This window comes from Lucilia cuprina, chromosome 5, assembly GCF_022045245.1.
Source record: "Lucilia cuprina isolate Lc7/37 chromosome 5, ASM2204524v1, whole genome shotgun sequence".
Lineage (NCBI taxonomy): Eukaryota > Metazoa > Arthropoda > Insecta > Diptera > Calliphoridae > Lucilia > Lucilia cuprina.
In genome coordinates, this window is record NC_060953.1 from 67,018,312 (window position 1) to 67,036,717 (window position 18,406).

General features: G+C 28.2%; 1 protein-coding gene across 2 annotated transcripts in view; it reads left to right on the forward strand.

The window, feature by feature from the left end:
- LOC111690711 (DNA-binding protein D-ETS-3) overlaps positions 1-16,192 on the forward strand; it is a 57,895-nt gene extending 41,703 nt beyond the window's left edge. For both annotated transcript variants that reach the window (XM_046951840.1, XM_023453249.2), the window contains 4 exons: positions 2,476-2,523; positions 9,904-10,093; positions 14,341-14,549; positions 16,056-16,192. In XM_046951840.1, coding sequence (XP_046807796.1) covers positions 2,476-2,523; positions 9,904-10,093; positions 14,341-14,549; positions 16,056-16,192 — 584 coding nt within the window. The remainder of the gene's footprint in view (positions 1-2,475; positions 2,524-9,903; positions 10,094-14,340; positions 14,550-16,055) is intronic.
- Positions 16,193-18,406: the final 2,214 nt, after the last annotated feature.

Consider the following 18,406-nt stretch of genomic DNA (forward strand, 5'->3'; position numbering starts at 1 on the left):
TAAATGGAAAAACTAGAAAAAAAACTATTTTACACACAATAATTTAGTTGTTGTTTAATTTAAATTTTAAATCCAACAGAAAAACACAACTTTACCTACAAAAAAACCAAAACAAAACTAAAATGTTAAGACGGAGACGGAAACATAGTCAACGCGCGTATTAAGGAAATATAACCTTCCTGTTAAGTATTTTTTGTGGGTTTGTTGTTGTTTGTTTTTTTTTTTTATTTTGCTAATGTTACTGTTTAAATTTAAAATTTATTTCACTAAATGTTAAATTCAGACACTGAAATGTATATAGAAACTGAAATGTAAATGAAACGATGCACTTCAACTTGTACATTATAATAATAAGAAAACATGCAAATGTTGTTGCTGTTGAAAACAATAAAATAAATGTGTGTTGCAAGTATAATTCTTGCCATGAGTAGGTTTCTGCAAATGTACAAGAGTGAATGGAGTGTGTGTTACAAATGTATAAATGAATGATTGTGTACTAAACTTTTTAATAAAGTACCATAAACATACACATACATACGTATAAATGTGTAGGTAAATGTTGTTGATATTGTTGATGTTTGCTTCTTTTTTCTGTTTTAAGCTCTTAAAAAATGAAATAAAACAAAACATCAACATTCGTTAAAAAACTAACGAAACATTACAATAAAAACACTCGACAAACATTATAATACATCTATAGCTAAACATATTCTGATTCATATGTATATAGGTATACATATATACATATGTATATTTGTAAGCTTATATGTAAATATCTAAATGTGTACAAGAGCCACGCCCTAAGTGCTCTTGAAAAGAAAATAATGTGTAAAATTGCTAAAAATTATTATGATTATTATTGTTATTTGGCAGTATTTAGTTCTGCTTGGTTTCTTCATTTATTCCTACTTCCTATTGTTTCCCATTAAAAGAAAGAAAAAAATACAATTCCAACTAAAAGAAGAGAACACAAAATATCCATTATAACACATTTTGGTTAAAATATACTCGTGCCACCACCGGCCACTTGTGGTATGGTACTTGTGGACATTTCAAGTTTTGTTTTTTTTTACAAATTCCTTATGATTTATTTTCTAAAGCTTTCAAATACTTGTGTGCGTGATACTTTTAATTTAAGAGAGCTCTTACACCTACGCCAAAATATATATTTTATAAAAATTCTGAGTGAGCTGTAATCCTTGAAGTTATTTGGTACTAAAAAATATGTTACACTTACTATACATAGGTTTGCCTAAATTCTATATAATGGAAACCTTTTTATTGTGAATACATTTCCTCTTAAACTATTTTTGTATTATCACAAATAAAACTCAAGTGTCCGTACTAAATAAGTTTCTGTTAAAGGATTTTTAATATAAAGAACAAAATGTACTTTATACATACTGGTTGACATCATAAAACATTCTCTATGCATTAAGTAAGACACTCTTCCAAAAATATCTTAATTTTTACAAATAAAACTCAAGAAATTTTGGTACAATGATCCAATATGATTGATCTCTTTTAGCTTTTTTTATCCGATATACCCCTTGATCTATCAGACAGATTTAACAAATCAATTATTTACTCTTAGAAGTTGTAAAACTGCAGCCCATTTCCGATTTTTCAAAACTATTAATAATTGATTGGACCATTGTTATGTCGAGATCTAATCTATCTATCTATCTATCTATCTATCTATCTATCTATCTATCTATCTATCTATCTATCTATCTATCTATCTATCTATCTTTTTATCTATCTATCTATCTATCTATCTATCTATCTATCTATCTATCTATCTATCTATCTATCTATCTATCTATCTATCTATCTATCTATCTATCTATCTATCTATCTATCTATCTATCTATCTATCTATCTATCTATCTATCTATCTATCTATCTATCTATCTATCTATCTATCTATCTATCTATCTATCTATCTATCTATCTATCTATCTATCTATCTATCTATCTATCTATCTATCTATCTATCTATCTGTCTGGCTGGCTGTCTGTCTGTCTGTCTGTCTGTCTGTCTGTCTATCTATCTATATATCTATTTATCTATCTATCTAGTTGTTTGGTTGCCGAAGTAAAAGAAATACGAGTGATGAAGAAAAAGTCAAACAATTTCAGCTGTCGCCGAGTATAACTCGGGTCGTTCGGGAGCAAAGATTCTTTATTGATGTTTTCTTTATCGGCCAAGTGACTAAAACGATTAAAATTTACCTTCTAACTTAATTTACCGAAATGGCTTGTAGGTAGCTGATAGATAAGCAATGGTAGCAACGCTCTCCATTTTGGATACTATACATATTAACACAATATCAGTTCCTAATTTATTTCCATAATGACTCATTCTAAAAAAATACATCCTTTATTTCTATTCAAAATTAAACAACAATTGTATTTTATGTAAATTTAGCTCGTTCCAATATAATTAATTCATTTTCTGCTATTCCATTACAGATCCATATCAAATGTTTGGACCAACAAGCAGTCGTCTAGCAAGTTCAGGTGAGTTAAATCATGACCAAAAACCAGGTGCTTGAAATAAGCAAAGCATGACCAAGCAAGCAAAAGGGACACGTGCTAAAGCACTTGACACAAGGAATTTAACTTTTCCAGGGGGGTTTTAGAATAAAAAACAGATTTATAGATAAACTTTTTAACATGAATTAACTACATTACAATAAAAAGCGTACATTAGCATAAATATAAAGCAGCTCCAAAAAAAAAACTATTTACTTGATATTTGAATAATAAGTTGTTACGAAGAAACAAATCTACCCTTTACAATAGAAATAGTTTTAATTTTTGTTTTAAACAAAAGTTTTTGACTTTGTAAATAACACCTTTTACTGATTGTCTAACACATACTCTTGAATAATAATCAAATTATATTCCTTTATCAGCTTGAAAAGAAAGGTGTTCTTTGTAGGGCGGCGAATAGAAATTAAACGTTAAGGGTGTGTAGCAAAAAACAAAACAGGGCCAACATTATTATTTAATATTGAAATAAATAAATTTGTATGAATATTTTATTGTCTTGTGTGTGTTTTTTTCCTTTTGAAAATAAACTAAATTAATGCAGACACGTGATCATATATGGATCGGCTTATTAAAAGGGTTAAAATGCACAATTATTATTCTATTTGCAAAGTCATCAATTATGTTAACTTTTCATATTTTATTGCTTTTAAAGGAGTGAAATTAATGATTGTGCTTTTCAAATTTTTGCTACATTAAAAATTCATTACACCTTTTAGAAAAAGAACGGGTTATTTTGCTTGAGATAAATAACAAATCCTGTTTAAAGTGGGCGTGATTAACGGAAAAATACCAGCAATATAAATCATAAATCAAAAATATAGTAATTTTTAATATGTTAACTTGGGATTACATGAAACATAAGAAAATTTTCCCATAAGTAGGAAATTTTGTATGGGAATATTATGCATTTAATGTGATTCAGTTTTAGAGATACAATTTTGTTAAATACATATTAACGTCTTTAACAATGCAATTAAAAAAAACATTTATTCAAAATTTACCATTACATGTAAATAGTTATTATGTATATATTATTTTCGGTTGAATATTTTACACAAATATATAGACCGGAATTGGCATAAAAACCAAATCGCCCTCCATTTTCCGACGCGACATATAAATGGTTTATTTCTCCCACAACTAAATATTATTTTCCTTCTAACATTTTTTATTCTATTCATTTTATTTACTATTTTAAGCCAAAAAAAAAAACGAAAAATACTTAAGGTAGAGAAAACATTTTTGTATATGATTTTATTTTTGTTTTCGTCTTACAACACATTTTACATGAGCTCTACGTGCTTTGCAAAATCAGTTCCCTGTATAACACGCGAAATAAAGTTGCAAATACAAAGTTGGAAATTTGAAGTAAAACTATGACTAAATCACCTTAACAAACTAAAATCCAAACTACCTTCATGTTTATATACATACATACTTATGTAAAGAGTTGTATTGCTGTGATTCTCAGGTTGGGGAGAGATTTTAAATGTTTTGTTTTTCTTTCAGATTTTTTTCTGTTCACATAATAGAAATTGCCACTGTAGTGTTTGTGAGAAAGAATGATGGTGGCAAAAATGCTGTTTTGATTAATTATAGTTTCCTTAAAACACGGAACCGCTTTGTTACCTAAAGTCCGGTGCAACAATAATACATTGTAGTAAAAAAAATGAAATAAAAATAAGAAAAATTTTGAACGGGAAAATAACAGCCACAATAACATACTAAAGATTCAGTGAAAATTTAAATGTTTTAAACATGCAACATGCAGTTTGAACATAAAGAAATAAGAATTTAAATTATTGCCATTTCAAAGGTTTTTTTTAAGCTCAATTGTAACATTCAACATTTTGTTTGGTATTAAAGTATTTCTATTTCCACTTTATGTTTTTAATAAAGAAATTAAATGAATAAATCGAAACATGTCAGTTTTAAGAATGCGATTTTACATTTCCTCAAGTGATTGTTGTAGGATAATATTCTTTCATATCCTTGGACCTACTTAAGATCTAGTTTAGAGCATCGTTGATGTTCAAAACTAGATCTTAAGAAGGTCCAAGAACATCTAGTCTATAGAATAGACTATAGACTAGACAATAGACTAGACTATAGACTAGACAATAGACTAGACTATAGACTAGACTATGGACTAGACTATAGACTAGACTATAGACTAGACTATAGACTATAGACTAGACTATAGACTAGACTATAGACTATAGACTAGACTATAGACTAGACTATAGACTATAGACTAGACTATAGACTAGACTATAGACTAGACTATAGACTAGACTATAGACTAGACTATAGACTAGACTATAGACTAGACTATAGACTAGACTATAGACTAGACTATAGACTAGACTATAGACTAGACTATAGACTAGACTATAGACTAGACTATAGACTAGACTATAGACTAGACTATAGACTAGACTATAGACTAGACTATAGACTAGACTATAGACTAGACTATAGACTAGACTATAGACTAGACTATAGACTAGACTATAGACTAGACTATAGACTAGACTATAGACTAGACTATAGACTAGACTATAGACTAGACTATAGACTAGACTATAGACTAGACTATAGACTAGACTATAGACTAGACTATAGACTAGACTATAGACTAGACTATAGACTAGACTATAGACTAGACTATAGACTAGACTATAGACTAGACTATAGACTAGACTATAGACTAGACTATAGACTAGACTATAGACTAGACTATAGACTAGACTATAGACTAGACTATAGACTAGACTATAGACTAGACTATAGACTAGACTATAGACTAGACTATAGACTAGACTATAGACTAGACTATAGACTAGACTATAGACTAGACTATAGACTAGACTATAGACTAGACTATAGACTAGACTATAGACTAGACTATAGACTAGACTATAGACTAGACTATAGACTAGACTATAGACTAGACTATAGACTAGACTATAGACTAGACTATAGACTAGACTATAGACTAGACTATAGACTAGACTATAGACTAGACTATAGACTAGACTATAGACTAGACTATAGACTAGACTATAGACTAGACTATAGACTAGACTATAGACTAGACTATAGACTAGACTATAGACTAGACTATAGACTAGACTATAGACTAGACTATAGACTAGACTATAGACTAGACTATAGACTAGACTATAGACTAGACTATAGACTAGACTATAGACTAGACTATAGACTAGACTATAGACTAGACTATAGACTAGACTATAGACTAGACTATAGACTAGACTATAGACTAGACTATAGACTAGACTATAGACTAGACTATAGACTAGACTATAGACTAGACTATAGACTAGACTATAGACTAGACTATAGACTAGACTATAGACTAGACTATAGACTAGACTATAGACTAGACTATAGACTAGACTATAGACTAGACTATAGACTAGACTATAGACTAGACTATAGACTAGACTATAGACTAGACTATAGACTAGACTATAGACTAGACTATAGACTAGACTATAGACTAGACTATAGACTAGACTATAGACTAGACTATAGACTAGACTATAGACTAGACTATAGACTAGACTATAGACTAGACTATAGACTAGACTATAGACTAGACTATAGACTAGACTATAGACTAGACTATAGACTAGACTATAGACTAGACTATAGACTAGACTATAGACTAGACTATAGACTAGACTATAGACTAGACTATAGACTAGACTATAGACTAGACTATAGACTAGACTATAGACTAGACTATAGACTAGACTATAGACTAGACTATAGACTAGACTATAGACTAGACTATAGACTAGACTATAGACTAGACTATAGACTAGACTATAGACTAGACTATAGACTAGACTATAGACTAGACTATAGACTAGACTATAGACTAGACTATAGACTAGACTATAGACTAGACTATAGACTAGACTATAGACTAGACTAGACTATAGACTAGACTAGACTAGACTATAGACTAGACTAGACTATAGACTATAGACTAGACTATAGACTATAGTCTATAGTCTAGTCTATAGTCTTGTCTATAGTCTAGTCTATAGTCTAGTCTATAGTCTAGTCTATAGTTTAGTCTAATAGAGTAGTATATAGACTAGACTAGACTTAGTCTATTGTCTGTATACTGTATACTGGACTAAACACTAGACCAGAGAGAAGTTTCATTATTTAATAACGGTAATCCGTTATCCTTGCCCTTTTAAATATTTAAAATATTTTAATACAAATATTAAACACATAAAGCTAATTACTTTGTCTTAAACTTAATCACTACATAATTTTTGGACATATTTAGTATTTTCTTATAGTAATTATAAAAAAAGAATTTAGCCCATGTTTTTAAAACACTTGACAGGAATTAAACAAAAAGGCAAAAAAAAAATTAAAAATACAAGCAAAATTGCAAGATTACAACAACTAATTATTTCCGTAAAAGCATTTAAGTTAAACAAGTTTTTTCTTTACTATTTTTTCATTTACTAAAAATTAAATTAACATTTTTTTCTATTTCCACAAAGTTAAGATCAAAGGCAAAGCCCTCCGCTAATAGTTGCTACCCATTTCTTACAGCAAAGTAGTAAGTTTCTAGCAAACAAAGTTTAAGGAGTAGGAGGTAGCTACAAAAATATATTGTATATAATATATTTCAATCTACTTACTACATACATACATATAAAAATACAAAATTTATACATTCGTATATATGTACATACAACTCATACAATATGCTAATTCTTTGTAGTATAAAGTCAAAACAAAATGGCGTTAGACGTCTGTATAATACTTTAAAATAACTAAAAAGTTCCTGCTAGTCGCTGTGCCAACAAATATGGCGGGTGTATGAAATTTTTGCTTTAAAGCTAAAAAAGAAAAAAAGTAATAATAAGGAAAGAAAACAATTTGCCATAAAGACGGTAGAAAGAAAGCAAATAATGTTGCATGTTGGTAATTAAAATATTACCAACATGCGTTTGTTAAGTTAAAATTACTTTCCGTTTTCTTATAGACTTTTAGTAAAGAAGCAAAGTTAAATTTTTAAATAGCAACAAAAATAAGAGAACAGCAACTAAACTGTGTAAAGGACGGAAATCAAAATTAGTGCAAGTGTTGGTGAAATATTTAAATGAGTCCTGCCGTTGCTGTTGCTGCAAAAAAAAGGCAATTGCTTTCAACACTTACATGTAACGAAATATTTTTTTGTGTAAAATTAAATGTTAAAAAAAATATTTAAATATTTTTCATGCCACATTAGAAACCATTAAAATAGCACGTGTTTTATTTAAAAAAAAATTACAAATCTATTGAACTAAACTTTTTTTCAGATTTTTACAATTAACACAATATTCATACTAATTTTGTTGAATTGTACACTTGAGTTGTGTTTCAAATTCATCTAGCATTTAGAAAACACTTAATTTTTACTTTTCACTCACTCCCTTCCCAATTCTTGCCTTTTATTTCTTTTTATAACTGGAAGTTTGAAGGGTTGTTTCAAATATTGTCCTATGTATTCATTGTCTGTCTTCTGTGCCACCCTTTATGTATAAAAACTTTCGTACTTCTAATTGCCAAATGATTAAGCGATTTATGATGTTCATCAGTAAAGTCTTTTGAAGTGCGTAACGAATCGAATAATGTTTCATCAAGTTGTTTAAAATTATTTGCGGTTGCCTTTAATGTCTTTAAATATGTGTGATTTATTTAGCCTCGGGCTTAATTCATTCTCTTTATTACACACAAGTGTTTTGTTATAATGTTTATACAGTTTTTGAAAATTATATAAAGAAAAACATAAACAAAACTATGGGTGGTCCAGGTTTTTTTGGGAACACTTGTTGAGAAGTTTTTTCAAATTAAAATTTTTTTGCGAAAATAGATTAAGGTTTTGACAAGATTTTCTAGGTTTGTTAGGAAAATAACATCTTGCAAAGAATATCGAATAGCTATCATTATTAAATAAAAAGTGTCTAAAATTGTTTTAGACTATTTTATATTATCGAAATTTCTTTCTTAAACCTTGAAAACACTTAATCCTTATAGGTTTATAGACAAACAAATTTAATAAGTAGGAGAATTACTGGATAGTTTTTGGAATATGGTTTTAGAAACACAAACGGCTTAACAACTTATAACTCAAACAATATAACTTCTATCAAATTTATATTAAGCCTGTTGCCTGCAAGTTATACATACTTGCCGGAAACCCGTCGATTAACTACAAAATATCCAAAATAGAACAGATCGAGTAGTATATACTAGGAGTTTATGGCTCAAACATTATGAAACATTTATTACTTTTTGTGCATCACTTCTTCTATAAGTCGTGATATACGGTTGTCAGATCTAATAATCGTCTGAACTTACAAATTTTCTTTTGCAACATTGTCAGAAGAAGCATTACCGAAACAATTGCAAGACAAAATTTGTAAGTTGGGAGTGTTATTACTACCAACGTCGTAAGATCTAACAACCATTTATACATAGCATAAGTAATTTACTTTTATATTTTGTGGGCATTTTTGATAGACCAGAACTTAGACCTAAAGAACTTAATACTTTTGACTCAAAGCAGGAACTGGAAATCGACCATAGTTTTTGATTTTTTAAATTATAAACTTTAGTTCATATTTCATAAACTATATAGGCTTTATTATTCATATGCTTAAAAATGAGGGTAGAAATTTTATTTTCTAATTCAATTATTTATCGTAGTCCTATTGATGTATATATATATAATTTGTGTCCTTAGTGTGTATGGCAGTTTGTGTGCTAAAAACACGTTAGTACCTGAATGAGAGGAGCTATGAAACTGAAATTTTTCGAAATATTTATAAAGTAAGGCTTAGTTTTAATACATTTATACAGATAAAGTTTAACAAAAGTTACATGGTATTAAAACCTTTTAAATTCTGAGACCTTATTATTAAATCAAGAAGTCTTTATGTATATCTGTATGTCTATCTGTATAGCAGTTTGTGTGCTAAAAACACGTTAGGACCTAAATAAGAGGAGCTATGGAAATTTTCAGAAATATTTATAAGATAAGGTTAAGTTTTATTACTTTATCTTTAAAGTTTAACAAACCGTCTAAGAGTAGGGTTCAAACCAAGAAACTGAGAGACATCCTTATTTTAAATTAATACCGATATATTATACTACAATAGATCCGTTTTACCGAATTCCCGCTCAATTTACGACACATATTTTCATTTAAAGGTTTTTGCTCGTCCATTGCTTCTCAAAATTATAACTTTTTCAAACATTTCATAAAACTGATTTCTAATATGAAAATAATTCTTATTTTAGGTTCTGGTCAAATACAACTTTGGCAATTTTTATTAGAATTACTTTCCGATTCCGGCAATGCTGGCTGCATAACATGGGAAGGTACAAATGGAGAATTCAAATTAACCGATCCAGATGAAGTTGCCCGAAGATGGGGAGAACGTAAATCAAAACCCAACATGAATTACGATAAATTAAGTCGTGCTTTAAGGTAAGAAAACATAAAAAACAAATTAATTACTTGTAAATTTTTAAATAATTAAGTGTTGATAATGACTGAAAAACAAACAATACAATTCCAACAATAACAACAATAAAACTATTTTTTTATTTAAGGGTTGTTTAATATTTCCACATGAGACTTAAGGGTATAAAACTCATTTAATAGTAAATAGAACAGAAATCATGACATTAGATAAAAAAATACAAAAATAAAATATAATGATGATAAACACTTAATTAGACAAGTTCTAATTTTTTTCTAATTCTTCATCCAAGCAAATGCGGTATTTTTGTGACCTGCATATATAATAGGGCATACGAAGCAAAAAAAATCTCAAAATATGAGCATTTGTTTAGTTAAAGATTTTCCAGATAATTGAATCCAGCCATTGATTAGTCTTATTGATGGCCAGCTAATACACTGATAGCTATCTTATTTTACACCCAAACCAAAAAAATAACTAATAAAATCCTATAAATTTTCCCAAAATATTGGCAAAATTTAAGTTACAGCTAAATAAAAGAAATCCACCACTATTAAAGATTTTTTTCAAACGTAAAATTATTCTCAAAGGATGTGTGGGCAAAGGTATACAAACTAAACCAAAGGGGGGCATGAAATGTCATCATATGTCACAGTTTCTGTTAAGGTTTATTTATTTTCATTTGATTTGATTTTTATTTTCGTTTTATAGGTTAATGATAACAAATGTCTGGGCAACGTTTACAACGTTCTTTGCTTTCGGTATTATTTGTACAAATCAAATTAGACTGGCAACTGCTGAGAATAGAACTGAAAACTAAATTGAAATTGTAATGAAATTGCAAATGTAATAAAAATGTGTTTGTAAATAGTAGTAAAAGTAAACGTTAAATAAAAATAGAAAACAAAAATATGTTATTATAATGTGACCATAAATGACAATTTATTAAATTGTAAATGTTGTAATTATATTTTGTTACCGGGTAGAGTGTGTGTCTGTCTACATATACCCCCCTTTGTGTTCTTTTTTAATTTTGCAACTTTTTGTTTAAAATTGATTGTTTTTTTGCAAAATATATAAAATATCAACACTATTTCTTTGTCAAGGAACAGAACCTAAAAAAAGTTTACAAAAACAATTTCATCCGTACAGCAGCAACGAAAAACATTGACAAACTATTGAAAAGTTCAACACAACAACATAGAATGATAATTTATATTTTTTTTTCAAAAAACATTTTTCATTCACTCATTCATTTTTTATACCAGAAGCAGCAGCAGTACTGTAGCAGTTGTAGTTGGGGGTCATTTCCGGTCCAAATGAATGAATGGTTAAATGCAAAAAAAATAAAAAAAGTGAACAGAGAAAAATTGCCAAAGAATGACAATATTTTTTATTGTGCAAATGTTTTCTCGTTGTTGTTATTTTTGTTTTTTATTCAGATTTTTCTGTTTTATTGTTGTAGCATTCCACAAAATTGGCACGAATTTAATTTGACATCAGTGACAATAATTGTTTATATTTTAACAATAATGAAATTTTCTCCCCTCCAAAAAAAAGAAAAATAGAGTGAAAAAAGTTTTGTTCTTTTGTATGAAATTTAATTAAAACTAATTATGGAAATATGTTTGTGATAAGGAAGAAGGAAATCATTGTTGTTTAATATTTAAATCATGATAAATAAAGTTTAAAGTATTCAAGATTTAGAGACTGGAATAACCGCATAAAATATTCCAACAAACTTGCAACAAAGTAATATAATACTTAATTTTTTTTTCCATTTGGAATCAAAACTAATGACTAGACTATGACTGGACTATGACTAGACTATGACTAGACTATGACTAGACTATGACTAGACTATGACTAGACTATGACTAGACTATGGCTAGACTATGACTAGACTATGACTAGACTATGACTAGACTATGACTAGACTATGACTAGACTATGACTAGACTATGACTAGACTATGACTAGACTATGACTAGACTATGACTACTATATGTCCAGTTAGTTCCATATAGTTGTCATTAAAGATTTAAACCATATGTTATAAATCATAAAAATTCTACAAAATCTTAGCCCCTGTCTCTATAACACTGACAAAAACAAACATTTCTTATAAAATAAACAAAAACAGAATCCTTTTAAATCCAATCAACAAATAGAAATGCTTCATCAATTGAAAATTGCCAATTGTCTAAATTCATTTAATTTGGCTCCCTATTCTTCTATCAAACAAAACAAAATTGGCAAACATAACCTCAAACATACCTCGTCTTAGATATATGTATGTATTTGTGTTCAAGTACAAACATTTAAGGATAACAATAGCTTAGTTTATAATAAATAATGGAATAGGAAAAAAAGGATTAAAATAAACCATTTCGTTGACACATACAAGTGTCCATCAAAAGCACATAAATATACACAAACATGACACTACCAAAACAAATATTCCTTATACCAGAATGGGGTATAAATATTTATACGAAAATGTATGTGTGTATGAGTATGCATGGGTAAACAAGCAAAAGATGTATTAAATGAAGCATTAAAGGACTTTGTTGGGATAATGGTAATACTGACTAAACACAATGATAAAAGCTAAACATTATACTTGTAAGAATGATAATGGAAGATGTGTTGATGGTTGCTGATTGCTAAAGATGTCAATGTAAAAAGTATTTCAAGTGTTAAAATGAAATACTGTCTATTTGGTTAATTTTAACATACAACAAAAAAAAAGGCATCAAGTTACTTTTTATAACAAAGTATGTTGTATAGAAAAAACTGTAAATCTCCCCTTTTTTAGAGAAAATCTAGGTTATATTTTGTTCTTTTTGATTTTATTGTAATTTACATTTTCTATTTAACACTTTTCGTATTTTCTGTGTTGTCTGTCTGTGTTGGCAAAAATATTTATACAAAGTGGAATTGTTAAGATGAAAACTAGAAAGTAACTAAATTGCCTTTTACAAAAAGAAATCTTATGCATTTGATTTGTTCCGATTTACATGCTTGATTTCATTAATTCCTTGTACATATATGATTGTGTTTTTTTTTTGTTTTGTCTGGTACCAAAATCAATTTGTATTTTCTTTTAAGTTATTTTGATTTATTTACCAAGTTAGAAATTGTTGTTTAAATATAATTTTCTAAGATGATTGCAATTGACAGTTAAATAAACAAAGGCAAATTTAAAAGGGTTATTTTTTTAAAAAAGGATTTAAGTTTTTTTTTGGTAAATTGGCCCTGTACATATGTATGTTTTAAAGCTTATTTACACATTTGCGATACATTTAACAAATGGTCAATATATTAAAATTTTATAGAGTAAATAAATGGCCAATTGAAAAATTTATAACTGGAAGGAGTTTTCACGAATTATTGATTTTTTATAATGTTTAAAGGTTATTTTGGATCGTTAAAATATCAATTGACTTGCCCCTAGTGTACGTAGGTACACTGTTGTAGTTCAGAGCAAATAGTTTGAAAATTTTATTCATTCTTTTAAATCTCATTAAAACAAATCTTTTTCAAACCTAAAGAATATTATTTAGGTCTTTAAAAAAAAACACAATAAACTTGAATTTGAATTTCCGTGATTTGCTTTATAACTATAAAAAAAAATAATTTTACCGAAAACAACATAAAAATTATAATTCCACGCTAATTATTATAAAACGGAGAAAACGTTAAAAAGAAAAAAAAATGTGGTTTACTGCGTGTTAATTTTGACTTGACTTTTATACAGAAACTAAATTAAACAAAGAGAAAACCTCCCTAATTTCTACAAAGGTTACGCTTATTTTATTATATTTGCCTTTTGTATACAACACAAAACAGGACAAAAGTCTATATTTATTTTAAGATTTATGGGTGTTTTTAATTACACAACAAATGTCCAACCACAAAGTGTTTTAACTGAAACTACCAAAACTGGCAAAAAATCTATACAAAAAAACTTTAATTCAAATGATGGACATTATATTGTGATTATGTATTTTTTTATTTGTTTATGCATTAGTCCTGAAACAAAATAATAGTCCTAAACATAACGAACGTAATAAAAGTGTGGGAAATACAAATAGTAAAAGAAAGTGATAAAATGAAATGTATTTCATATTAAGATTGAGTGGGTGGAAGAAAGATAGATTTAAGAAAATTATATTTAATTTTACGACTATTTTATGCTGACTTTAATTTAATGTTAATTTATTTTATTCTTCTTTCTTTTATTTTTTAGATATTATTACGACAAAAATATTATGACCAAAGTTCATGGCAAACGTTATGCTTATAAGTTTGATTTTCAAGGTTTAGCTGCTGCCACCCAACCAGCAGCTAGTGATCCCACCTATAAATATCAAAGTGATTTGTTTATGACACCATATCATCACAGCGCCAAATTAAGCTCATTTATGAGTCCTCATCATGGCATGACATCATCATCTGGTAAGTTGAAAATTAGATTTATATTTAACTTTAAGTTTTAGCATGAATATAAATATTTTAAGGGCTTAAAAGTTCTAGTGAGATTTTTGATTTAAAGTAGAGAAATCAAGTTTTAATAATGTTCATTCAATTTTTCATTAAGTTTTAAGGGGGAATAATGAAAAATATTCATTATATATATGAACACAATATCATATTTCTTTTTTGATAATGGCGCCAATTAAGCGCTTTTTGAGTTAGTTAGTTTTAATGAACGATGTATGTTATATCAGATCTGTAGAATACACTATCAGGACTGTCCTCGTTTATCAAAGCCTCTGTTGGGAATAGAACCCACGATCTTCGAACGTGTGTTTGTATATTTAAAATGCTGAATTGATTTTCTTGAAATTTTCACAGCGTATTCCTGTATTTCTAAAATAGGTAATATCATACCTATTATTTTGAAATTTAAAGTGGGCAAAGAGCCACGCCCTTTTTAAGAAAATATTAAATGCATATATTTGAGATAATATAACAGTTAAAGTCAACAAATTTTGTCGCAGTCACTTAACTGTAAATATATTATTTAGGATAAAAACTATTTGGATTAACATTAGGAGGTATGGCACCTCCCATATAAATTAAATACAAACATTTTTTTATCTTGGAAACTATTACAGTAAAAATCTTAAAACATTAACATCCATTTTAATATTTTGGATAGTAAATTGGTGGACCACCCATGAGGAGAGCGGCACCTCCCATATTTAAAAGCTAGAATCTTCAAATCTTACTTGAGAAGATTTGACATTTTTCTTAACATTTAAAGTATAATGGCCCGACATTCAATTTTCAATTAAATACAAAATTGTTTTTATCTGGGAAACTAATAGAGGAAAAGAGCGGACTTTCTTCTAGATAGCTTGAAGCCCCCGTTAAATCGTTAAATGGGTTTTATTTATATTGCATTCAGTTAGCAAAGCACACTGGGTATACCTAGTATATTAAAAAACCGACCCAAAATTTTTAAAGTTTAAAGAAGTAAATAAGTCAAAAGTAAAAGTTTTCACTTAAAATTTGAGAGTTTTTTAATGGCAACGGAGCCATTCTTTGCATAACACTTTTTCGTGTTAAGATTAGTGGTTTTCACAGACGTTGGCAACGACATCTTTACCTTCTCAATTAACATACAGTAACAAACAGAATAAAACCTTTCCTTAACAGAAAAAGTGGACATAAACATCCCAACAGTGTTGCATTTAAAAGTATTTAATACAAAATGTTTTAAAACATTAGGGGAAATTGATAAAAGTGAAATTTTATATTAATAATAAACTCGTTCAAATAAAAGAAAAATTAAAACTCAGTTTTACAAATTTTATGAATTTTGATTTTTAGTAAAATTTTGTCTCTTAGTGTAAACAATAAAACCGTAGTTTGAAAACAAAAATATTGTTTAATTATTTTAATTTTCGATTTAAAACATTTTAATAACATTTTCATTTATTTTCAATCTATTTTTAGCTTCCATATTTCCATCTGCCGCCTCGTGGGGTAATTGGGGTAACCATGCCACCAACTTGTATCAACCCCATTCGATGGGCCATGTAACACCCTCTCATGTTGCTCCACATTTGAGCTCCTATCCTCATTACGCATGACCATCATCGTCCGGTGGTGGTTTCTAATATGAGAGTAACGCCATCGCTGGCAGCAGTGGGGCACATTCTATGCATTCAAGTGGTGTGATGGGTAGCTCGGGTGGCACAAGTACAAGTGCAGCACAGGCTGCAATAAATGTAGCTACTTTACACAATCTAAGTTCAGCCGTTAACTCCAGCAGCAACATGTCAACTGGTTTAGCCAACAACACAGCCGGCGGCTTAAATAGTGGCCTCAACTCGAGCGGCAGTATTAACCACAATAGCCTCAGTCTTACACAGAATAGCAACAGCGGTGGCACAAATAGTCTCATTAATGGAAATCACCTTAACATTGCAACAGCCTCTCTGGCTTCATCTCATACGCATGGTGTGGGCATGGGTGTGGGTGTTGGAGGTGGCAGTGGTTTTGGCAGTATTGGCGGTTTAGGTGTGGGTGTAGGTAGCAGTAATTTGAATTCTTTAGTAGTTGGCAATCGTTTGATGAACTCTGGTCTAACTACCATATTGAAATGATAACATATGGCTGAATATGGTTTAACCATAGGTAATACAAACGAAACGCGACCATCATCAATGACAAATACAATTGAGCCCCTAAACGCCTCCACCTATAATACAACTTTCACAGATACTCCCTCCTTCTACCGACACATTAAGGGTGAACAACCATACTAAACGAAACCACCAGTTAATGAGCAAATCTACAAAAACAAATCCAAATCTAAACTGTGTATTCTAATTTTAATCGTGCAACAAAATTTCAAATGAATGTGTAAATTAATTTAGCTCTCAAACGGAAACCAAAAACAAATTGTTCATTGAGGCAACCAAACAAAATCTTAGTATTTCCAAATTAATGCAAATATAATTAAAATAATTAAAGTGAAAAATAAAAAAAAATAAAACAAAAACATTATCCTCATCTAAAGTTCAATAAAATACTAACGAATTTTCAATTGTTGTTATTGTCTAAATGCAAAAAAAAAAATAAAACATTTATTAAGAAAATCCAAATCTGAAATAAAAATATAAAATAATGCTCTTCTTCTAGTCATAAATGTTGTTTTAAAACAAAAGAAAAAAACTCTTGCTAGACTTAATTACTTGTAATAATAATTAATCTGTAAATATATTAAAATAAAAAAATAATTGTAGTTTTTTCCATATAATTAATTAATAAACAAAACGTGTAATTGTAGCAATAATTTTAAAAAAATATTTTTAAACAAAAAAAAATATTTATAAATTTTCATTAATTATAATAAGAATGACAAAATGGAAATTGTATAAATTTGTGTTAAAGTAATTTTGACGTCTCTTTTTTCACAGTTTAATTTAAATTGACTTTTATATTGAACTGGATGACTGTGATAGTGAAATGTACAGTTTATCAAATAAAAAATATATAAAATAAATAAATTTATTAAATAACAACAAAATAAAAAGTAGAAAATATATATTAAAATATATATAAAACAAAAAAATTATGAAATTTTATTAATTTAATTATAATTGTGTATATTTTCTACTAATAATTTGTTAAATTTAAGCAATTCATAACTGTTAATGTAAAGTTGTACTGTTTTGAGTTTTACATTAACAATTGTTAATTGTTTAATTTGTTTTTAAAAATCTTAATATATCTTGTAAAATATTAACCATTAATATAATTCCATCGATGTTTAAATATTAATGTTTTATTCTAATTAATATAATGAAAAAAAAAAAGAAAATCAAATTCCAATATCTCAATGTACTCGTCGTATTTATGTTTATATATATATATAAAAAATACACTTTTCCAAAAAGATAACTTTACCAGAAGAAAACAGATTTATTGATGAATGTATGTAAAATATTTTTAATCTTGTCTCTGTGTAAATTAAACATTAATGATAAAAAAACAAATTTTTAGATTAATTAAGTTCTTAAATTAAAAATAATAACAATAACAAACCATAAATAAAAAAATATTTGGAAAAATTAAAATTTAAACGTTTTATTTATTAAAGGTAGATAAACAAGATCTTAAAGCAGTTTTCAAGTAATTGTTTTAATTATTAACCCGTCATTGTTTTCTTGATAAATAAGTTCAACTTATCCCAGCAAGAACTCGTTAATGGGTTGTACTTCCATTACCACTTACTTTTTACTGACTTTTTAAAGACTACCACTTAACGTCTGCATTACTTTGAAGTACTCTAGTAATGA